This window comes from Lepidochelys olivacea (genome assembly GCF_965140295.1).
Source record: "Lepidochelys olivacea isolate rLepOli2 genome assembly, chromosome: 3".
Lineage (NCBI taxonomy): Eukaryota > Metazoa > Chordata > Testudines > Cheloniidae > Lepidochelys > Lepidochelys olivacea.
The window spans coordinates 152,985,961-153,010,262 of NC_140413.1; the positions used below are offsets into that span (position 1 = coordinate 152,985,961).

Below are 24,302 nucleotides of genomic sequence, written 5' to 3' on the forward strand. Positions count from 1 at the left end.
AAAGGAAGGAGAGCGGTACGTGAGGGAGTTTTTGAAACTAAAAATATACTGTGCAGCTTTGCTATAATTTCAGCTTCTCTTAGGTAGATTTTATCCAGGAGCAACCTATAGAAAGGCCTGGGCCAGATACAGTTATTGTAAAGCTTAAACTTGCTTTAAACTCTATCATTAGACAGTTTATTTAAATTGGGTCTAAACAAATAAACACTGCGTAACCTGAAGACACAGAATATGCCCAAAGGGTTTTTGCCCTGCAGGTCTGGAATTCCAGCCCATTGCTAATGAAGGAAGGGAAATATTTTGTTTAGTGGGTTTTACCTGTGAGGTGACCACAACACCCCCAGGCCTGACTCGCCTCTCATTTGTACAGATGTTGATGAGGACTAATAATCTGAAGTCAATAGACTTACACCAGTGCTAAGTGAGATCAGAATCAGGCCCATTGTGGGTATATAATGTGAAAAATATCTCATCCTCTTAACCTCAGGAGCAGACATAGTAGAAAACGTGGTGGGTAGGATGTTGAGAAGCTGTTGAAAAAATAATGTGGATTCAGTTTAATGTGTGAATGTCCAGAGTATTGTGGGGAAAACCATCTTCTGGAAAGTGAGCACAGTTTCTAATCCTTTCAATCTCTGGAGACTCGTGGGATTGGGTGATATGCCTGTTTCTCCTGGCACTGTGGGAAGGTTCCCAAAAGGGAATCTCCTTGGGGAGCTGAAGGCTTGTTCTTCTTTTTGTCGCTGATTGTAGTTCAGGATTGATCCATGGATCCACTGGACCAGGACTCAAGACCTGGGTTCTTGTCCTGTCTCTGCCATTGATCTGTGTGCCCTTGGGCAAGTCACTTCCCCTTTGTCTTCCCCACCCCCTCCACCCTTTGTCTTGTCTAATTAGATTATGAACCCTTTGGGGTAGGGACTGTCTCCACCTGTGTTTGTGTGCAGTACCCAGTCCATCACAGCTTCAGTCTCAGTGGGGACCATGAAAGGGTTGCCGGGTGTCCAGTTTTCAATCGGAATGTGCAGTTGAAAAGGGACCCTGGCAGCTCCAGTCAGCACTGCCTAGTAGCTGGAGGGACCTGCTGGTCACTTCTGGGGTGCAGCACAGTGCCAGAACAGGCAGGGAGCCTGCCTTTGCCCCACTGCGCTGCTTACTGGGAGCCGCCAGAGGTAAGCCCATGCCTCAACCCCCTGCACCCCAAACCCCTCATCTCTGGCCAGAGCCCATACCCCCTCTTGCACGCCAACCTCCTGCCTCAATCCACAGCCCCTCCCACATTCCAGCCGGGAGCCCTTTCCTAAACCCCAAAATCCTCATCCCTAGCCCCACCCCAGAGCCTGCACCCCCAGCTGGAGCCCTCAACCCACTGCCTCAGCTCAGAGCCCCCTCCCACACACAGAATCCCTCAGCCCCAGCCTGGAGCCCCCCCTGTACCCCAAACCCTCATCCCCCAGCCCCGCCCCAGAACCTGCACCCCCACAGCCAGAGCCCTCACTCTCACCCTCTACCCTCATACCCCAACTCCCTACCCCAGCCCAGAGCCCCCCCCGCACCCTGATCCCCTCATTTCTGGTCCCACCCTGGAGCCTGCACCCCCGGTTAAAGCCATCACCCCCTCCCAACCCCCTCTCCTAGCCCAGTGAAAGTGAGTGAAGGTGGGGGAGAAGGAGCCACCAAGGGAGGGGAAATGTAGTGAGCAGGGGGCAGTGCCCCGGGGAAGGGGGCGGGAAGGGGGCAGGGTCTCTGGGAAGGAGCGGGGATGGGGTGTTCGGTTTTGTGTGATTAGAAAGTTAGCAACTCTAGACCATGAGGCGCTTCTGGAATATAAATCATAATAATGGCATGGTAAGCTTTGCAGTAGTCTGTCCTTGAAACGTCAGTTAGCAGACACAGTCAGAGACAGCAGACTGAGCCAGTTGGACCAGTGGCTTGATACTGCCTGGCTGGAGGAGATACCAGGCTGGATGAAACAATGACCTGATTGGGTAAATATGTCCTGATTTCATACTGCAGTGAACTGGGTAGTGTGCGTGTGCACCACTTTCCATTAGATGGAATTGGAATTTTTCAACAGTGTTCTATCCCTTATAGCTGCTAATTAATGGATATTCTCTTTTGCATCTCATGATACAATAGGCTGCTTTTGGAGCACAAAGATTACTATCTGCATATAGCCTGAATCCAGGGAGAAGAAATATTTGTGTCTTTTGCTCTGGATGAATTGTGCTTAAAAGGCTTGGGTATGGCACCATCCACAACACCTTGAGAATACTCATGTCCGTGCTAGTCATTAAGTTGAGCAAATAGTGCAGTACCTACCACATCTGTCTAGCTCAGTCCTGTGGTCTGTCCTTGTTTCAAAATTACTATCTCCTGGGACCTGGTTGGTTTTTCGGATGCGTAAACTGTCTGAAAAATCCTGGATTTGTTTCAGCTGCTGTTATGAATTCATAGTTTATCTCATGGGAGATCGGACACATTTTGTATTTGTTAACCAAAGTGCTCCACTGGGGCAGGCTCTATTACTGATATAGAACTGAGAAATAGCTAGCAGACTTTTTAATGCTTAAGGAAGAACTTCATTTGGGATTTAAAGATTTTTATAAAGGTGAACTGCAAAGGCTTGAACTTTCAGAAAATCAGTTACCAAAAAAAGGGAAAATGGTCTATTGGGTAAAAACACAAGATGTGGGAGTCTGATGTGGGTTCTATTCCTGGCTCTATTACAGATTTTCTGTGTGATTGAAAGGAATCACTTAATCTCTCTGCCTCATTTTGCCCACCTAAACTGACCTAGCTGAGAAGGCTGCAGTGAAGCGTAATTCATTAATTTGTGAAAAGCACTGGGATATGGTTGGGGGATGGCACTACAGGAGTGCAAAGTATTCATTGTATTTATAAGCTGAGTCTTTCAAAAACATCTCATGGGAGTTGAGCTTTCATTGACTTTCATTTGGAGTTGTGGGCCTGACTTCCTTTAGGTGCTTTTGAAAAAGCCACCATAGAGGTTTATCCGACATAGAAAACCCTTAATTACATTTTAGGGTTTTCTTAATCATTTTTTAACCACCTGAGCTCACGGTTCTGTGACCTTTTCTACCATTAAGTGATGACACTGACAGCTAATCCTGAGTATAGGAATCCGGCTTCCTCCTGTCTGGGATGGAATGATGCCATCAGCTGTTGCAGGGGAAATGCATTAACCAGAAGCTATGTCTTGTCAAATTCTGTTCTCAGCTACCTGAGTTAAATTCAAATATCCTTATTGATTTCAATTCTGTTTTTTCAGACTTACACTGATTCCAGGCGCCAGTTTACTCTTACTTGCAGATTACAATAAGTAAATAGGAATGAAAAGTTTCTCATATGTTTGCCCTTTGGATTTCTTCTCTTCCATCTATTTTGTATGCTATTTCTACTGAGGTCAACCAGAAGTCACTACACAAAATCAGGGACTTGTGAAAAAGATTTTAAACCCACACTCAATGGCATTGTGTAAGTTGCCTGTCCCGCTGCTGCTTTAAATAATGCTGATCAACCCAATGGACTGAGGGAAGGAGTTCAGCAGGTAAAGGTAGTCTGTTACTTCTACTTATCAGGAAGTGTGCTTAAGTATTTTGGGCAGCTGTGTAAGTGGCAAACAGTACCTTAGTCTGTGTCTTAAGACAGCATGATGCATCAGCACAGGATATTTATACCCGAAGTGTGGTTAAACGGTGGCATGGCCTGAGATGCTGAGCATCTGCAGTTTCCAAGGAGCTGTGAGTTTCCAGGACCTCTGAAAATCAGGTCAGTGTAATAGGAGAGGAAAGATGGTCTTGTAAGGGCACTGGCCTGGCAATCAAGTGATCGGAGTTCTATTCCCTGCTGTGCCACTGACTTCCTGGGTGAGTTTGGATTGTCACTTCAACTTTTCTTGTCCCCCTCTACCCATTTGTAAAATGGGAGTAAATCGCTCCCTACCTCCTAAGGGTAGCGTGAGGATAAATCCGGTCACGTTTGGGAAGTGCTTGGATACTAAGGAGATACTCTGGAGAAATACTGTTTGGTGTTGTGAGTATATTTGGTGTTTAGTGGAAAATTTCAGATTGACAGCCCTGGATGCTGAGGTCGAGTGCTTAACTGCAAAAAAGGTACAGCGCTGGCAGCTGCTGTGATGTCTTCTCCCAAGTGACTCAACCCTCTCCTAAAAACATTTGTCAGATAAGCTAGGCATTTAATCTTCAGGACCTATTCAATCATTGATCTCTTGTCCATTTATATGGCACCCATTACCTTACTGTTTGAGTTCCTCTCTGCAAAGGTCCACCAACAGAGGGGAATGATGTACTTACAGCAGGGGTGGGTTTTTTCTGTTGTGCGTGTCTTTCCCACTAGGAGCGGATGCCACCAAATGTCTTTGACGTTGAAGAGAATGTGTCCATGAAAACCGTATAGTGGATTGATTCCCTAAGAATTCTGTAAAAGGCCTTCAGGATCAAATGAACTGTGACTAGAATAGTTTGTTTAGTTTTATTTTTGCAGTTGGTTCAAATATTCCAAGTATTTGACATATTCCATTAAATCTTATTTTAGATGAAATTGTTCATCTCAAAAATCCCAGTTTCTGCCATGGGGATGGACTTGGTCCAAATTAGCTTCAATGCCTATATAATACCTTGACTTTATTACAGGTTTGTATGATATCAGGGCTGTGTTTTCACAGTAGTTACATAGCTGTTGCTCTGGTGAAGAATGACATGGTTGCTTCTGAAGCCCACTGACTGACATCTGTTTTTAATGTAATATTTACACTACTCAAGTCGCTAAAAGGTGGCTTTGCTTTAATAGATTCCTTTGGCTGACATTTTGCTTCATACAGCTGGATAATTATTTCCAGTTATTGACGTCTATGTGGCTTTGGATATTAGGCCCTACTTTTTCCCTTCTACATGTTCTGGAGCAAGAAGAGGATTTTGTTATCAACATCAGTGCAAGTTGCTGAGAGGCAATTTGAAGTGTTTTATTTGAGGATCAGAATCTCGACGGTCTTTAAGAAATCCAGCGTATTTTAGATTCTGTCTGAGAGGAATTGTGGTGCTGTGATTTCCTATGGAGAACATTTACATCATCTGGGCAAGAGCCATCTTTTTCCCCAGTGTCTCCGATTGTAATATATCATGGTACTGCTCCTCAGGATGATGTAAATCTCAATGTGATCTTGGGTATCTCACTTCAGAGTCTGATGCTTTGAAAATGTTCTCCAGGTGGCTGGCTAAAATTAGTGATGGACCAACCAATGTTTTGGGAATTCAGATAAACATCCACATGCTTATCCAGACCTCTTGGGTTTGCAAAAATAGCTTTTGTGAGAACCGGCTTTCTGCTACTTCAGATCTTACCAAATCTCACCAGATTTTGAAGCACCTAGTCAATGTTTATTTGGACCTTTTCCAAGCAAAACAGTCATTAACGTCAATTAAAATTCAGTCTGAATAAGGACTGAGGAATTCCTTTTGAGATTAGGCCCATAAACAGAACAGCTTTCCTTATGGGATTTTGGACCTTCTGTTTTTGGTCGAAACCAGAAAATGCAAATGTACACACAAATGTAACCAAACTTTTTTTTTGAACCTCAGATGTTTAATTGAAACCAGTTCTCACCCAGCCCTAGCTCAAAAGCATCAGGATGGTCCTAGAAGAGGCATTAAGCTTTGGTCTCAGGGTTAGGACCACAATATACGCTAGATACAGAGGGGTAGAAAGTAGTGGGAGGGAAACGGTAAATCATGGAGTAAAATGACCTTCATCTGCTCAGCCAACCAAAAATACAGAATCTTACCATAGGAAGGTCAGAGTTCCTGATCTTTTAATACAACTGGTCAAACTCCAAAGCTTCAGGGGTTCAGATAGGAAAAGCATCCAAACACCTGAGTAATTTCCTATCTTAAACCCTTTTAGCCTATTGTTTGGGCTGGAAGTCTAGTAAGAGCAGGATTTCTCACAGTATTCTAACACTTCTGCTTTTTTTTAAGACTCTTAGAACATTTTTTATTTGGATTCTTTTTGAGATTTGGAGAATGGATTTGAGTAGTTGTCAAGTTATCTGAATTTGCTTCCTCTTCCCTAGCCTGGGGTTCAATGAATAGGCAAAGGAGATGCTGTGTATATTCTCACAGACTTACTGTCCCATTTATCTAGGAAACAACTGTAGTACGGATCACTCGCTCTTTCAAACTCCTTTACACAGGAAACTTCCAGGAAGACGGATCAAGGCACTTTGCAATACAAATTGGTGTCTTGGCCTGATGTCCCTTTACAAATAGGTTGCTGTATCTGTCATGTTGCCCTGTGGAATGGCCTTTATTTAACTAGCACTAGATTATCGCTCTCTCTCCCCTGTTCTACTCTGGTCATAAGATTATCTTCTAAAAATAATGCTGTATTTATCAACTGCATGTTTTTGCGTTGGTTTTTCCTTCAGCAAGGTCATATTTTGACTCTTGGATAGGAGGTTAAGGCCTGCTATGTGCAAAACATTTGTCAGCATCTAGTAGAGAGTAGGTGTTAAAAGGCAGTCTGCAATGAAATGAAGCGTAGAAATCTAGCTGATTACTTATGGGGAGTTGTATAGCTCTGGATCTATTGGTAAGCAAGGATATAGCTCCATCAGCCTAGTGCTTTCATCAGGGAAAGGGAGAGAAGGAAAACAGAGGCATTCCACTTGCGCTGGAAAAACGTTCATGTGTGGCATGAATTTCCCCACACCCTACCGATGGGAGAAGTGGTATATTTGATAAATTGTGGAACCAGATGATACATTTGATGCCTCTTGCCATTTTGACAGTCTCTCAGGCTTTATGTATAGCTAGAAATAGAAATTGTAATGAACTGGCTTGGTAGGTATATGTACTACTGCCCTCTACTGGCTAGAAGTAGAACTGTTCTATTATGCCATTGGCTGTATACTGTTCACAGCTAACTGAGGTTCTCCTTTAGTTCAAGTGATAGGAGCCTGTAGTCTTGGAGCAGGAAGATCTCAGTTTTACCCCTGCTGTTGCTGTAAATTCCAAATTTGGAGCCTGACATTTTCCATGGATTTGTTACAATGTATACTATAATTTTAATTTTAACCTGAAAGGAGCTTGACAAGTATTAAGGTTCTTTTGAAGGCAGGCCAGTTTGGGGACGTGTAGAAATATTTCTTCTCTCCAAACAACATAAATATGTAGCAGCAGTAAAAGAGTTGATGTGATCTGATAAAGATCTGGCTATTTAATGTTCATCTGTATAACTTTTACAAGCTAAGCCTGTTGATATGAATAATTGTTTATACATACAGGACAATAATCTTCCTGACATTCTATCTTTCTGTCTCTTGCTAATCTCTGTTCATCCATCTTTAGTATAACTCCAAGGGGGACAGTTCTTCAACCACAAGATAGAACTTCAATTGACTTTAATGTAAGCTACTTATATCTTGTGGTGGGAGATTAGGGCTCCAGTAACCAATCATTATTTTCTTACTGGTTTCTAGTCTGTCTATCCTCTTCACAAAGTAAAGTAAAATAAAATCTGATGCAGTGAGACCTCTCAAGTGACCACCCAAAGAACCAGTAAAATGTGGTTGCCCAGCAGAGGTAGTAGGCCTTAAACTCACCTTTCAGTTGAATTGGACTGCAAAATGTATGGAGATACTTTAAAATTATTAAGACTCCTCTTGGAGGTGGTCTTTGATGCAGCTTTCACCGTAATTCACAGATTACGGTTCTGTTCATCTGGATGCTTTGAGGTTGTGCTTAACTTCCTAAGAAGCAGTCATTTGGTCTATTTCCAGACTCTTTGTCTTGGTATTTTTACTCTGTAGTTGGTGAATCTCATCCATCCAATTAGCAGAAATAATGCAAAATATTTTCTAAAATCTGTAAAATGTAAAACTTGAAAATGTAACTGAGTTATCCCTGAAGGCTCTGTCGTTAGAGTACAAGCTTTGGCAGCATACTGCGAGGAGGGGAGTATTGTCTTTTGGTCACTGAAGGACAACCTTGTCTCAGTCAGTTCTGTAATTCTGTTTTCAGTAATCCTATTTGAAGGGTTTTCTTTTCTTCTCTGCCATCACAAGGATAGCTTTAGCACTATACCTTCAAAGACATTTGTAATAAATTCCATAAAGATGTGTGTGTTATATAAGGAAATAGGACGGTCAAGAATCCCTGATGATTTCAACCAAATGAAAACTATTTATCCTTTAAGCCTGCTCATGAACTTTGTTTAATTTTCTGTTTCAGGAACAAGAAGACCCTAATAAGCTTGCTACCAGCTGGCCGGATTACTATATTGACCGCATCAACTCCATGGCTGCAGTAAGTTACCTCTGCACACGCCAGGAAAGATTTCCCAACAACGGCTGTTTGATTGTGAAACAGTGTCTTAAGGAGAGTAGTGAAAGTCCAATTGCTTGATTCATTTAAAATTGAGCTGGCAAAGGGAGAGGAGTATACTCTGTAGGGAAGAATCTTGCACTGGCAGAGAGATAGATTTGATGAAATGCAGGCCTTTTTCAGCTCTTATTTCCGTGATTCACAGACCTGAAAATGATGAAATTGGATTCTTCACTGGAAACTCCACATTAGAGAAATGAGATGTGATGGTGTCGCTGTGGCTTTTGTCTTGCAAATCAACAATGGGTTTTCTCCTGTGTACATGCACATGCGTGCAAGCACACACGTGCATATGTATATTTTCTCTCTCTCCTCTCTTTAAACAGTGCTTAAAGATGATCTGAAAAGCTTTAAAAACAAACTTAAATGTAAATGTTAGCTCCTAATCCAGTAATAAAACATGGCCCTGACCCATGCGTTTAACCAAACTCTGCCCAACACAGAACCTGAAGGGAAGGGCCAAAAATGGCTTTGCCATCTTTGTGTTTCCATGATCTAAGGACCAACTTGGCCCAAGCACAACAGAGATTTCAAGAAAAGTGATATCAAGGATAGGAAAGGCCTCCACAGCTTTCACTAAACTCAAGGCATGGAAATCAAAGAGATGCAGTATCAAAACAAAACTGGGAATTTTCAACATGAATGTCATCTCAGTGCGAACATACATGGCTGCAAGAGCTGGAGATCTATTAAAATGTTTGATAGAAAACAAGGTACTTTACCTTTTGAAAATAAGTGCCTAAAAAAGCTTATGATATAGGTACCGACTCTGTGGATTCTCCAGGGCTGGAGCACCCACGGGGGGGAAAAAAATTAGTGGGTACTTAGCAACCACCAGGAGCCAGCTCCACCGACCCCTACTGTGCGTGCTTCCCACCCACCAGCAGCCCCGCCAATCAACTCCTCCTCCTCCCTCCCAGCACTTCCTGCCTGCTGCAATCAGCTGTTCTGCAGTGTGCAGGAGGTGCTGGAGGAGAGGGAGATGGGGCATGCTTGGGAGAGGGGAGTGGAACTGGGCGGGGAAGCGTCAGGGGTGGGAAGAGGTGGGGTGGGAGTGAGGCCTTGGGGGGAAAGGGTGGAGTGGGGGAGGAGGCCTGGGGTTGAGCAGTGGTTAAGCATCCCTGGGGAAAGGAGGAAGCCAGCCCCTGTGACTTCTGGGTAGTGGATGGAGAGAGTTTATCACCAATGAAGAGATCCAGCCAGCAGCTTGTTTCCACCAGAATCAGAAGAAAGTGCTGGATATATTGGTGCAGGTATCCCACATGCCAACGCAGACTCCCCCAGGAAGCTGAGATAAAGTGGTGTGAGGAAACAAGGGGACCCAATAGAAACATTAAGAAGAAGCCTTAGCAGGGATGGCAGAACCGTAATCTCAACACCACAGAGCAGATTGAAGCAACAGCTACTGGCAGAGGAGGTTGGAAGAGGCTAGTTTCCACCCTGTGCACCAACACTGGCATGGAAGAATGTAATAATATGACACAGCAACCTCAGAGTTGCTCTCCGTTACACTGACAGGTAATGGTCCGCTGAGACAGTTAAACCAGTGGGGGCTTGGTGGAACACAGGCACTCCAGCCATTCTACCCCCTCTGTTGGGCATTTTGAGGAATGGTGATGTAGAGCTGGATTGCCCTGCCCTACTTCCCCCTCCCCATGGGGCCTGGTTAGGCTGGAGGGATGCTCACGGACTAGTACCTTGTTCAATAAGTAGTCATGTTGACTTCAGTGGCATTACTTGCCGACTGATGTGCTACTCAGTGTGAGTAAGGGTGACAAGATTTGGCTCACAGAAAAGACAAATAAGTGAAGAGCTGATAGGCATATATAAACATGAATGGTATAGAGAAGGTAAAACAGCTGTTTCTGTTTACCCTCACTCACTATAGAAGAACAAGGAACATTTTGTGAAATTTGAAAGGCGGCAAATGAAAAACTGATAAAGGAAAATGCCCCCCACCTGCCCAATGTATAATGAACCTATGGAACTTACTGCCACAATACATTACTGAGGATAATAATTTAGTGTGACAATGAAATAAAGGGTTGGTCATTTTTATAGATAATCAAAAATCAAGTTATGTGAGACAGGATAAAAACAGAAATATAGGGCAATGAATATTCAAGCTTCAGGATAAAACTAACCACTTACTGATCGGATCTAGGGAACAACCTCCGTTATCACCATGTTACTCGATAATTATTTACTGGGGGGGTTATTATACCTTCCTCTGAAGCATCTAGTGCTGGCCACTGTGAGAGGTAAGATAATGAGATAGATGGATCACTGGTCTGATCTGGTGTGGCAATTCCTGTGTTCTGAAGATTCATAGTCTGTTACTGATTCTGCCTGTGGTTGTTTATATGCAAGAGCCATTGATTTCCCTCATCAGTTCTGCATGAATTTAGCTGTTAACATCCTGGGCAGTGTGAGTTGGTGGGTTTTTATCATTATAATTAATTTATAAAAGCTTTTCTGTTCACCTTCATAGCATTGTTATGGGCTGAAAAATAACTATAAAAATGACACCCTGTTGCACATGTTATAGATTGTTGGTTTCTTCTTGGTAATACATGTTTAGTTCACTGACACAGTCAGTGTTTCACTAGTGCTTCAGAGCCACCCTAGGAAGGTAACAGAAGAGCTGCTTTTTATTCTGTCATAACTCATCAAAAACTACTACCTAACTGTGCTGATTCCAGAATTTGTTGGTGATGAGGGGTGAAGTGGAAAGAACGCAGATTGATTTTAAGAGAGTTTGCATGATTGCAAAGATTAGTGTTTTGATGTCTAGACTGAGCAAATTTACTCTAGAAGAGTCATTAAGGGAGAAGAAAAATGGAACGTTACATTGTCACCACACTAAATTCTGCTCCGAGGGCTTGGTCCAAAGCCCTTTGAAGTCATTGGGAGGCTTTCCAATAATTTCAGTGGCTTTGGATCAGTCCCTAAATTTACCCTGGTGTAAATCTGGAATGAACGTGTAACTGATGGTGTTCTAAAGCTGGAGCAGCTTCAGGGACTGAGAGCAGATTTTGGCCTACTTTTTCTGATTTTAACCACATTTTAAGAATGTCAGTAAACGCCAGGTTCTGGTAATGCTGTTTTGTCATGCCCTGGCCTTAGAATGATTGACAAATTTTCCTTTTCCCTTATGTTTTACCCAATCACTGGAGATATTTAAAGGCTACTTGGGTTAAAATTAATGGGCCTCATTTACCATTTATTTGCTCCAATTTTACGCAGTTTTAGCTTCAGTGATTTGTTTTCAGTAGCGTTACATCACTGTAAAACTGGAGTAGCATAGCGGTGAATCAGGGTGTTTTAAAAGAAATGTCTTCACCTGTGTTAATAGGACCTCTGAGATTCTTAAAATGGAAAGAATTTTTTAAGAGCCCCTTCACTTTCACTGCTAATGCTGCTGTTTTTTTCATTCTCCACCCTGAGTGAAATGTTAAAATAAATGATTAGTCAGTTTCACTTTGTTTCCAATCCGTATCTAATCAGTTTCACGTAGCGGCTCTTCCAGTGTTAGCACGTGCTGCAATATTTAGATTGCAAATACTGCAGGGGAATGTTAAACTTGAAACAAAAATATTATTAGAATTTTAAAAAAACATTAGACATATTTCTATTTTAAAATGTTATGCCCTGGTTTTTGCAAAACTTAAGTTTTGGACCTACTGTAAATCAGTGTCCCTTTAAACAGCACCTTCATACCTTGTTGCCCCTAATTGCTTAATTATAGGGGCCTATCTTAGATATGGGCTACTCATTGATTAAAATGAGAGCCTGATCCAAAGACCATTTGAAGCCTGAAAATCTTTCTATTGACTTCAAAGGCTTTGGATCAGTTTCTGACTCTCCAAGGCCACCGCGTTCAATGATAGTGTTACCTGAAGGCCTTGTAATGTGGTGACTCTTGGAATGCTGGGCATTCTGAACCATAGATCAATATGTTAGGGAGTACTCTGTTCACTGGACTAGAGATCGCAGCTTTCTCTTTCAGCTAAACAACCTGGACACTTTGGGCCCAATTCTGTTCTCTAGTTGAAAGTTCATACTCAGAGTAGTTATCAGTGGTTTACTGTCAAACTGGAAGGATGTATTTAGTGGGATCCAGCAGGGAATCTGTCTCGAGTCAGTACTAGTAAATATTTTGATTAATGATGATGGAGTAGAGAGTGTGCAATCCCCCCTGGCTTGGTGTCGTCTGCAAATTTTATAAGCAAACGCTTTGGAGGATAGAATTAGAATTCACAAAATCTTGACAAATTGGAGAATTGGTCTGAAATCAACGAGGTGAAATTCAACAAAGACAAGTGCAAAATGCTTCACTTAGAAAGGAAAAATCAAATGCACAATGGGAAATAACTGGCTAGGTAGTAGTATTGCCGAAAAGGATCTGGGGGTTATAGTGGATCACAAATTGAATATGAGACAACAGTGCACAGTTGTGAAAAAGGCTATATCCGTCATAGGCTTATTAACTGGAGTGTCCTATGTAAGACACAGGAGGTAATTGTCCTGCTCTACTCAGCATTGGTGAGGCCCCAGCTGGAGTACTGTATTCAGTTTGGAGTGCCATGCTTTAAGAAAGATGTGGACAAATTGGACAGTCTAGAGGAAAGCAACAAAAATGATAAAAGGTCAAGAAAGCCTGACCTATGAAGAAAGGTTTAAAAAAAACTCTGGCATGTTTAGGGTGAAGAAAAGAAGACTGAGGGGGCCTGATAACTGTCTTCAAAGATGTTAAGGGCTGTTATAAAGAAGTTATTGATCCCCGTGTCCACTGAAAGTAGGACAAGAACTAATTGGCTTAATTTGCAGCAAAGGAACTCTGTTAGATATTAACACAAACTTTCTACCTCTAAGGGTAGTAAGTTCTGGAATAGGCTTTCAAGGGATGTTGAATCCCCATCATTGGAGGTTTTTAAGGACAGGTTAGACAACCATCTGTCAGGCATGGTCTAGGTCAGGGGTGGGCAAACTACGGCCCATGGGTTGCATCCAGCCTACCAGCTGTTTTAATCCAGCCCTCAAGCTCCCACTGGGGAGTGGGGTCTGGAGCTTTCCCTGCTCTGGTGCTCCAGCTGGGGAGCAGGGTCGGGGGCTACGCTGCGTGGCTCCCAGAAGCCGCGGCATATCCCCTCTCCGGCTCCTATGCATAGGGGTAGCCAGGAGGCTCTGCATGCTGCCCCTGCCCCAAGCATCGCCCCCACAGCTCCCATTAGCCCAGAACTGTGGCCAATGGGAGCTGCAGGGGCAGCACCTGCGGACGGGGCAGCATGCAGCAAAGCCACCTGGCCACGCCTCTGCGTAGGAGCTGGATGGAGGGACATGCCGTTCTGGGAGATGCTTGAGGTAAGCGCTACCCAGAGCCTGCATCCCTGAGGCGCATCCCTGAGGCACATCCCCCCTCCCCTGTGCCCCTGCCCCAGCCCTAATCCCCCTCCCACCCTCTGAACCACTCGGTCCTGGCCTGTAGCACGCTCCTGCACCCCAAACCCCTCCCAGCCTAACCCCAGAGTCTGCACACCTAGCCTGAGCCCTCACCCTCCACTCCACCCCCCCCCCTCATGCCCCAGCCCAGAGCCACCTCTTGCACTCTGAACTCCTCATTTCTGGCCCCATTCCAGAGCCCTCACCCCCTCCCGCCACCCAACCCCAATTTGGTCTGCTATACAATTTCCATACCCAGATGTGGCCCTCAGGCCAAAAAGTTTGCCCACCCCTTTTCTAGGTTTACTTGGTGCTGTTTCAATGGGGAAGCTTGGACTTGATGACCTCTCGAGGCCCCTTCCAGACCAACATTTCTATGATTCTCTCACCAGTTTTATACTGTTTACGTCCATATAACTTCATTGATTTGCACCAGCATGGGTGAGAGTAGAATAAGGCCCCTGCTATACCTGTCATGCCCCCTGTTATAACTAAGTGAGCTGTCCTTCAGATCGTCCATTGGAAGGATGATACCAACTAGTTCACAAATGGAATAGCTCATGCATCAATCCTTGGAAGAAAGGGAGCTAACTATTGATGCTACCTAACTTAGAATTGTGCCCTTCATTTCCACACCTGTAATTTTGTGCCTGTAAAGCCAGTAACTTGACATCCAGTGCCACAAATCATACCAGTGATTATCTGCAGACACAAAATCATACACCATTCTAAATATCAGGGTTCTCATCTCAGCTGATTCATCAAGTCATGAAACTTCTCTTCGTAGGATAGAGCAGCTGCCCTATTTCTATCACATGTCAAGAGACTTGTCTTTTTCTCTGTGATAGTGTCTGCTTGGCAGCCTCAATAAATGCAATCCCCAGTTTACTGGGGAGAAGGAAGGTTACTTGTGACACCACCATGTTGCTTTTATGATCTTGGCTATGTTTGCACTTGTACAGAAGGGTGTGCTGGTGAACAGTAGCTGCACATACAGCTCTTTGGAGTGATAGCATGAGATGGGGTCAAGATTAATAAATACAGCTGTTACGAGGCCCTTTTCTCTGGCTCAGAAATCATTTGCTCAGGGCAAAACAGCTTCATAAGGACATAAAAGAAAATGTCTTAGCAGAATCTAACAGGTGGAGGATGACTCCATCTCCCATCTGGTTCATGCTGCTCTAAACCATTGTTTGCTCAGAGCATCTTACGTTTGTTTGGTTTTTTAAAATCTGTAATGGAGAATTTCTGCTCTTGGATCATCCCTAATCCACTTCTAGAGATGTTATGGCAGCTTGAATTCTACCTGAGCTCATTTCTTTGAAGAAATGTTTTTAAAAGGATATTGCCCAGATACTAGTCACATTAATAACAATAAATGGCCATACTCTAATTATGACATAGAGCCTGATTTTGATCCACTTGTTTAAATCGGAAGTAATTTCACTGAACTCAGCTGAGTAACAAGTTGTAAAAATGGTACAGGTGAAATCAAAATAAGGAACTTGGACCATAACTGTAAAATTCTGAAAATCCAGTTTGTGCTTTTTTTAGTACTGTTTCTGCTACTTATTTCCTTTATTCCATCTGACTCCGCTTGGCAAATGAAACTAGGCAGGTCAGTTCATTTTCCGCTTCTAGTCAGTTTTGCTTTCTGGCTCTCATGCACTAGCATTATGCTGCTGTGTTTGGATTTCTAGTATTTCAGGGCACTGGATTTCTAGTATGTCAGGGCACAGGAGGAGGAGTTTTTTCCCTTGGATTTTAAACAAAATACAAAATTTAAATTAAAATATTCACACTGAGCCAAATTTCCAAAAGCAGCCTTTAAGATTGCCTGTCATTTTGAAAACACAATTCCTTGTATATAGTTTTTTCCACATATGTGCAGTCTCAGACTAATCCATGCAGACCGGGTAGCTGGATATCAGATTTCCCTGTTGCATTCAAATCAACAGTTCTGAACATGCAAAAATTTACTGGTGAAAAATAGTATGTATGTAATTGTGCATGGAGTATCTCAGGCTGGTTGAAGCCCCTGCAATAGTTTGCTCCTCCTTTTTGTCTGTGGAACAAAATTAATTTACACGGAGTCCTAAACTAGGCCAACATTATCCCTTTAATGCAGTTTTTAGTTCAGAAAAACTATTTTCCAACCAAACATAACTATGAAATGTAGCCACAAACAGTGATCCCCACACACAACAGTTTCCCATCCCTCTCTCCTAGTGGTGATCCTGTTTTCTGTAACTTTCACACTGTAATTTCATGATGTGGACATGTGACCCTTTCCTCATTAGAGGAGGCACAGGGAGTCGTGTTTCTGGCCATGAGAAGTGAAGGGCTCTTGGCTGCTCATAGCTTCCAGAAAGGATTTTTCTGTAATTAACCATCTGCTGCAAAAGCAGGATTACTTATGTTTGTTTCCCTTGGAAACAGACTGTCTCCACTCTCAACAAAATACCTTTGGACACCCTCCTGCCATCCATGTGCCTCCCTCCAACAATGGGTCAGAGGAGAAAGTAAGCTATTGTAAAAATGGGAGCCTTTCAAAGGAACATTTATGGGCCAAGAAAAGTTGACCATATGGGCCCTCACCCAAAGAACTACAAATCAAGCACCAAAACCCGCCTCAGGAATCTGCAATTGAGATTCCACAATGCGTTTTCATGGTTTCTATTTATTTTTTTGAAGAGGGGATTGTATATGGCTTGGCTCGAGTGTTTCAGTATATGTTTCTGGCTGTTGGGGATGCTGGCAGAAGATAAAACATCATCAGCTCATTTTCCATCAGTAGCACTCTGTCATTCGATTAGGGCAGGAAATATCTCACTCCGTTAGTGAGTGAATTTGACTTTAGCGTGGATCAGAGAGAGGACCCCTAGAGTTAAATACAGCTCCCTGTACCATCTGTGTAGCATAAAACAGCCACGGCTCTTAGCCAAGTGACCACCCTCGGGATTTGACATGCGTTGACACCACATGGTTTGCAACACCGAAGGGTTTGGGGAAGAACGGGAGGGAGAGAGTTAAGAGATGTTCCAGTGAAAGGAGGATTTTCTTCGGGACTTCCTTGCTGAACCATTACCATAAAGACACTAGTATTCTGTTGTAATGGGTCATTATTGTAGGTGCTGGATAATATTTGTTTAATCAAGGTATTTATTCAAGAAGAGTCTGAGTTGAGAGCTGAGGTTCTCCTAGCCTTAACGTTGTTTTGTGAAACCCCATGGTACCCCTGTCAATAAGCTAGGAATGATCATCCATCTTCTACAATTAGGGAAGCTGAGGCAGAGAAAGACATAGGCCAAAATGTTCAAATGTAGTGGCTTGGTTCTCAGAGGTGCTTAGCTCTAATCAAATCCAATTGACTTCACTGAGACCTATGTATGCTTAGCACTTCTGAACATCAGGCTATCCATTTCAAGTGTCTGACTCTGAATTTAGATGTCTAGAATTGTGCCTCCAAGTTTGAAAACGTGGGTTTCAGTGACTTGCTCAAGGTCATATAGCAAGTCAGCGGAAGAGCTGGGTGGGACTAGATCAGGAGTACTGGCCTTTGGGCTGGACACCCAAAAAACGGCGCCACCCAGAATTAGTGAATACAACTGAAAATGTAGGTCTTAACCTCTTTGTACCTTGGTGTACCTGTCTGAAAAATTGGAACAGCAATAGAATCATAGAAGATTAGGGTTGGAAGAGACGTCAGGAAGTCATTTAGTCCAACCCCAACTAAATCATCCCAGCCAGGGCTTTGTCAAGCCGGGCCTTAAAAACCTCTATGGATGGAGATTCCACCACCTCCCTAGGTAACCCCTTCCAGTGCTTCAGCACCCTCCTAGTGAAATAGTTTTCCCTAAAATCCAACCTAGACCTCCCCCACTGCAGCTTGAGAACATTGCTTCTTGTTCAGTCATCTGCCTCCACTGAGAACAGCCAAGCTCCATCCCCTTTGATCCCCCCTTCAGGTAGTTGAAGGCTGCTATCAAATCCCCCCCTTACTCTTCTCTTCTGCAGACTAAATAAGGCCAGTTCCTTCAACCTCTTCTCGTAAGTCATGTGCCTCGTCATTGTCATTGCCCTATGCTGGACTCTCTCCAATTTGTCCATATCCTTTCTGTAGTGGGGGGCCCAAAACGGGACGCAATACTCCAGATGTGGACTCACCAGTGCCGTATAGAGGGGAAAAATCACTTCCCTCAAATACCTGCCTGTTAGGAATGTTGAGACTTAAATTGTTTGTTCAGACATATTGCAGTGAACATCCCAGATAAGAGACAGGAACATTATTTTGTGAGGGCATCTGTGACTTCCTCTGGTAATCTGAGAACACTGGGTTATACTCTATTGCTAATCCACAGGAATAGAAGCAGCCTCAGCTGGACTCAGCTTTGCAGCTGGAAGCAGCAAGCACCTCTAAGTGATTTGGTAGAATATTTCTTATTGATGACGTCTGGGCTGTCTAGCAGTCTGTTTTCTCTGACCTTCTATCAGGCAGCCCTGGCTTTTGTAACTATTGCTCTTCTTTCCAAACAGATGCAGACCCTGTATGCTTTTGATGAAGAAGAAACAGAAATGAGGAATAAAATAGTTGAAGACTTGAAAACAGCTCTGCGGACTCAACCCATGAGGTAATTGTTGTTCATCTTCTCTTTCACCCACTCCTTCACAGGGCTATATCTGACACAGGAAACAGTGGTAGTGAGAGAACCTTCAGCTGCGGATCGCAGGCAGGTACCCAATTGTTTCAAAGAAAGCTGCCTTTGGTAGCTCATAATTTTGATAGAGAACCTTACAAACCTTCACCTCTATACACTCCAGGTGCATGTGTGGAGTTATGAATGTGCCTCCAGGAAAGCATAAGACAAGTTGCATTGTTAGAAATCTGAAGAAGGTCTTTGAAGATAGAGGTGAAAATTGTGGTAATCAGATTCTAGACCACATGGCCTGTAGTACCCTGCGTATATTAGTGAATTAAGGATGGCATGTCAGTCTTAACTCTCGAACTTTGTTGGATTCAAATATTCCTTATCTGGAACAACTCAAAATGCTAAGTATGAAATATCCAAGTCATCTGACATGCACCTGATGTGGGGTTTTCTTTTTGCGATGCATGTAGCTATGAGAATGTAGCAAGATGTTTGATTATACGATGGGTTTGTCTGTGATAGCAGAGGACTCTGATCTAGGGAGGTCCCTTCTAGGCCTGTATTCTTATGTTGGGTTTTTTGTTTGTTTTTTTTTCTGTATAATTGTGTAGTGCACCTTGAAAAATCTAAGGTCCCCTTTTGTTTGCTGGGTGCAGCAATAATGAATAATTACAAGCTGTAATTATAATTACTTTAGAGACTCTTTACATTGGAAAGCGCAGTGTACAGAAAACAGAACCATAACAGGTGTGATCTCAGGAAGCAGAGTGGATTGGTCAAAAAGTTCATGAACATTTCACGTAGGCCTGAGCTTGACTGATGTATCTGCATCGAAACCATGCAGAAGTCAGTTTCCTGGGGCTTCAATACATACCCTGGTGAAGTGTGACAGTTCCATGGTGAATTCTGAAGCCAAAGCTCCAAGTGACACCAAGAGAGGAACCACAAAGGTACTAACTCCCACTGAAATCATCCACCTTTCTGAATGCCACCTCCAAGAGAGTTGGGAACCCAGGTAGATGGCAATTGAGAAGAATCTCTTCCTCATGTGTTCCTGCAAAGCCAAAAGGCTGAGCTTTGCACGTCTGTGCCCTTCATGTTACCGCAAGTTTTTTGTGAACATGAGTTATACAGACGTGTGGATTTAGTAAAGGGTCAAATCGAATGTGATCAGTGCAGTTACACCAGCGATAATTCTGGAGCCAGTTCCAGTTAACCAAATCAAGCAGCTGGGAGCAATGGTTGAAATAGAGGTTGTTTTTTCCCTTTATGCAGAGTTATACAGCTGGCTGGGTGGTGCATGTACGTGCATGCACAGCTTCCTTGAAAGCATCAGGTGTTAGCCTCTATGGGAGGCAGGATGGAGTCATTGATGGACCAGTGGCCTGAGTCATTATGGCAAATCCTAAATCATCTTAACTATAACAGGAAGTCAGTCCTCCCTTGTTAGGATTTGTTTTCTTCCTCCCTCCATGCGGGAAAGCATAGTCCACTCAAAGCTCCTGAAAATGGGACCCTGTGGGAGAGCACAAAAAAGGTGCCTTGTTTGCCATGTCGTCCATAAATCTTTGAGTCCCGCCCCTCGCGCACTCTAATAATCTGCTGTGTATGTCAAGTGGGGGCAGTGTGAGAAAGCAACTAATGCCACGTTATCTCAGGAAAAAACCTGAGTGGGAACTATGTTAATCTGAGCAGAAAGAACCCACTGTTCTTTGCTTTGCTTGATACAGGCCCCATTAAGAATCCACTAGGGTGCTAGCTGCTCGCTTTCCAGGAGCGAAAACAACTTTTATTATGACTCTTGTTCTCTGTTCTGCAGGGATGTGAAGGGAAAATCTAAAAAGCAGACTTGCCTGTGCAGCCTTCCTACAAGGCCCCTCTCTTGAAAGAGCTTGATGATTCTGAGTGCTTCGTGGCACGCTGGGAACTCTGGATTCAGGTTTCAATCCCTCAAGCTTTGGAGTTTTTTGGATCCAGGGTTTTATTTTGGCCCATTAGAGAGGGAGGGAAGGAGGGTCCACTTGCAAAGTCCAGAGCTGGCTCTAGTTTTGGAATCAAGTTCAGGAATGTTCAGGTCTGGGATTTTGGTTTGGGACCCTCTCTAATTATAACTGGAGTAGACACACCAGCAGATAGGAGGCTTCAGATCTGAGATTTAGGAAAGTGAATCTGGATATTGTGATTTGGGCCTATCTTGACTATAAGCCAGACAGGAACACTAACAAACCTAATGCTCCAGGGTACTCAGGGTTTTTCCCAAGTATAGCTACCAATTAGAACTGGTGAAACATCTCCCAGAACATCTATTTGTGTTGCGCTCTGAACGTAAAGGAACTTCTATGCACTCGCATCTTCTTTTTGAGGCAGCAAGCAAATGCAAATGGCCTGTCACTTTAGCCTTTGGTCTTCCTCGGGCTGGGTGAGTGCATGCTCAGGTACTGGATGAGCATGGAGGTTTTAAGTGGAGAAGGGAGACTAACTTATTGACCTGCTGGAATGTTGTTCTCATACTTGTTCATGATTTGAATCCATATTCAACCCCTTGCAATCTGACTTCATCTACTGTAACCCAAAATCCTTTGTGGCAGTTTTGACAGAACTTCGTAGAAAGTGCTGTACTGTGACATACAGCAGCTCCTCTGTGGTGAGTTTCAGGGCAGTGTAGCTGAAAGTGGTGAAATGATTTGGAGGATGTTGTTGGCATCTGAGGACAACCTGCTTGCAAGTGACCATCTAATCTTGACTACCTGTATTCTATTCACACAGCAAAGAACACAATGCAACGGAAACTGACTTCAAGGATAAACAGGAAACATGGCAGCTTGCCACAACTTCCCCACTCTTAAGCCAGGTGCTGGTGGTTCAACCCACATGTCAATAGCTGCTATGATAGAATGTAATCAATCCTTTGCATTGGTGCAGACCTATTTTGGGGCGTATTCAGTGAAATTGACAGACTTTCATCATGTCAATTGAGTACATTCATGGCAGCAAGCTGTGGAGTGAGGCATCTCCATGGACTTGAGTGTCCAGCTCAAACATATATTCACAGCCACCAGTGAGGTTCCTTCTATCCTTCAAGAAGGCCTTTCCAATAAGATCCCACTCCCCAATCTCCTGGGGGGGGGGGGGCGGGGGAGAATCTGATCTTTGGCTGAAGACCCTTCCTTTAGCCCACTCACATTTTCAGGGCTTTCTCAACCAGTCTTGTGCTGCTTCAGCTGGGTCTCTCAACAGGCATTATTTAATTTGTTTATAATAATGAGCATCTGCACCAGCATCAATGAACTGTCGCTTAAAGCATTCCCTCTTAAATTGCTGACGGGGCTTGAACCTTGTTTCCCATAGTTAAGCAAAACCAAATTTTGAGTTAAATCAGTGTCTCAACTAATCTCCAATGACTTAATTTGTTAGCTGCCAAACGAGTCTTCTGCCCATGGCCGATCAGCAACCCAATTCCTTCTTTGATAAAAGGATGCAGGGGTGGGGGAGCCACAGCTACATCAGATCCCTTCTGTAAGCAGCTTTGTACATAGGTCTTCAAGATACCAGTCTTTTTAGTTGAATTTGGACATGAATCCCATTTTCCAGGCCACTTCTTTTCATTAGATGCCTGACCAACATGGCAAATGAAAATCAAAACTTGTATCAAATGGACTGAACAGAATCTTCCTGCAGAGGGCACAAGATACTAATGGGGTGCCTTGGTTGCTTACCCATAGGCATCTCTGTAAGAGGAGTCACTGAACCAAGTGTCCCCATCTGGATATGTACTTTATAATACTGTAGAATGGAGTCCCTTTAACTGGTGTGACAGGGTCAGGCCAGATGGCTACAGGAGAGTGTTAGAAGGCAGATGAATTAGTCCCAGATTAAGCAGGTCCATTTTCCCTGGATAAGGTAATGGGCAGTTCCAGAACAAGAAGGAACTTGCTGGAAAAATTCAGGCAGGCAGGCTAATTAGGACACCTGGAGCCAATTAAGAAGCTGCTAGAATCAATTAGGACAGGCTGGCTAATCAGGGCATCTGAGTTTAAAAAGGACCTCACTTCAGTTTGTGGTGTGTGTGCAAGGACCTGGGAGCAAGAGGCACTAGGAGCAGAGAGAGATGGTGTACTGCTGGAGGACTGAGGAGTACAAGCATTATCAGACATCAGGAAGAAGGTCCTGTGGTGAGAATAAAAGTGGTGGGAGGAGGCCATGGGGAAGTAGTCCAGGGAGTTGTAGCTGTCGCACAGCTGTTCCAGGAGGCACTCTAGACAGCTGCATTCCACAGGGCCCTGGGCTGGAACCTGGAGCAGAGGGCTGGCCCGGCTTCCCCCCAGACCTCCCAACTCCTGATCAGACACAGGGGGAGTTGACCTGGACTGTGGGTTCCACCAGAGGGGAAGGTCTCTGGGCTGTTCCCCGACCCACATGGTGGCTCAGCAGAGACTGTGGGGATTGTTTTTCTTCCTTTTTCCCGTGCTGGCCAGTGATGAGGTTAGCTAAGTGAATGGCAGGTTTAAGTCACTAATAAAAGTGGCCAAACTGAGGACTGCCATGAATCTCTGAGGCAAGCAAATCCGCCAATAAGCGCAGGACCCACCAAGGCAGAGGAGGAACTTTGTCACAACGGGATACCCATCTGTAAAGTTTGAAATGAAACACACCTGCATCTCGGGTATCTTTTGTGAAGCTTAATTCATTAAAGCACTCTGCTTTTAGATGAAAGTGCAATAGACATTTCGTTTATAATAAACCAGTGCATCAGTCTCAGTGCTCAGGAGCAGCCCTACAATAATAAATAAGTGCATGGATCTCAGTAGCAGCTGTATAAAAATAAGCCATTGCATGGATCCCAGTGCTCAGGAACAATCGTTGCATTCAAGAAAATATGTATTGTAAGGAAAGGGATTTTAATTTAAAGTTCCTCAAAGGTTATTACTAGAATCGGTGAGAGAACAGCTTTGCTCTTCATATTTCAGCACTTGAATATGGAAGTGCAGCCGCACAGTGAAAATGAAAGTTGATGAGGGGCATGAGAAGTTAACCCACCTTTTTGGAATCTCGGGAGTGTTTTGACTCAAGTTTGAGGGGAAAGGGAGAAGGATCTTATTTAATCTGAATTACCAGCAATAAATGTCATCACTCTTCTGCCCTGCTCCAATGCTATTTTACCCAGTCTTAAAATAAATGGAGGTCGGGTTCTCTTTATTTTGGCTTGGTTTAGCCACATCTCACTCCTGTGTACTTTAGCTGGTCACTAATCTATCCAGCAAATGCAGCCTATTCTGCTTTGAATTTCAGGCAGGGCAGAGGTCCAAGGTTCGTCAGGGTTGTGCATGCCTCCTGATCCAAAGGCCACTGCTGCAGCTAGCCTGGGAAACATCGCCTTGACTGTCAGTAGGGTGGGAACATCCTGCCCTCCCCCCATGCCCTCCCCGGTTTATGTTTTTTCCATCTTTCCCAAGCTGTGTCATTTCTCACAGTGAGCCTGTAGCACAATCTGTACAGGGATAGGTCTGAGAATAAGACAAGCAGTGGGGAAAATCACTGCCACATAGGCCTTGTCTACATTAGGATGAGAAAAGGAGTACTTGTGGCACCTTAGAGACTAACCAATTTATTTGAGCATGAGCTTTCGTGAGCTACAGCTCACTTCATCGGATGCAATAAATTGGTTAGTCTCTAAGGTGCCACAAGTATTCCTTTTCTTTTTGCGAATACAGACTAACACAGCTGTTACTCTGAAACCTGTCATTAGGATGAGAGTTTTGTTGTTAAGCTATGTTTGCTAATATTCAAA

General features: G+C 43.7%; 1 protein-coding gene across 5 annotated transcripts in view; it reads left to right on the top strand.

The window, feature by feature from the left end:
* The window catches only part of DAAM2 (dishevelled associated activator of morphogenesis 2), a 243,607-nt gene that overhangs the window by 138,179 nt on the left and 81,126 nt on the right, over nt 1-24,302 (top strand). For 4 of the 5 annotated variants that reach the window (XM_084623282.1, XM_084623281.1, XM_084623284.1 and 1 more), the window contains exons 4-5: nt 8,271-8,345; nt 18,402-18,496. In XM_084623282.1, the coding sequence (XP_084479408.1) occupies nt 8,271-8,345; nt 18,402-18,496 (170 nt within the window). Of the gene's footprint in view, nt 1-1,893; nt 1,989-8,270; nt 8,346-18,401; nt 18,497-24,302 lie in introns of those variants that run through there. The other variant, XM_084623285.1, reaches the window with a different exon arrangement.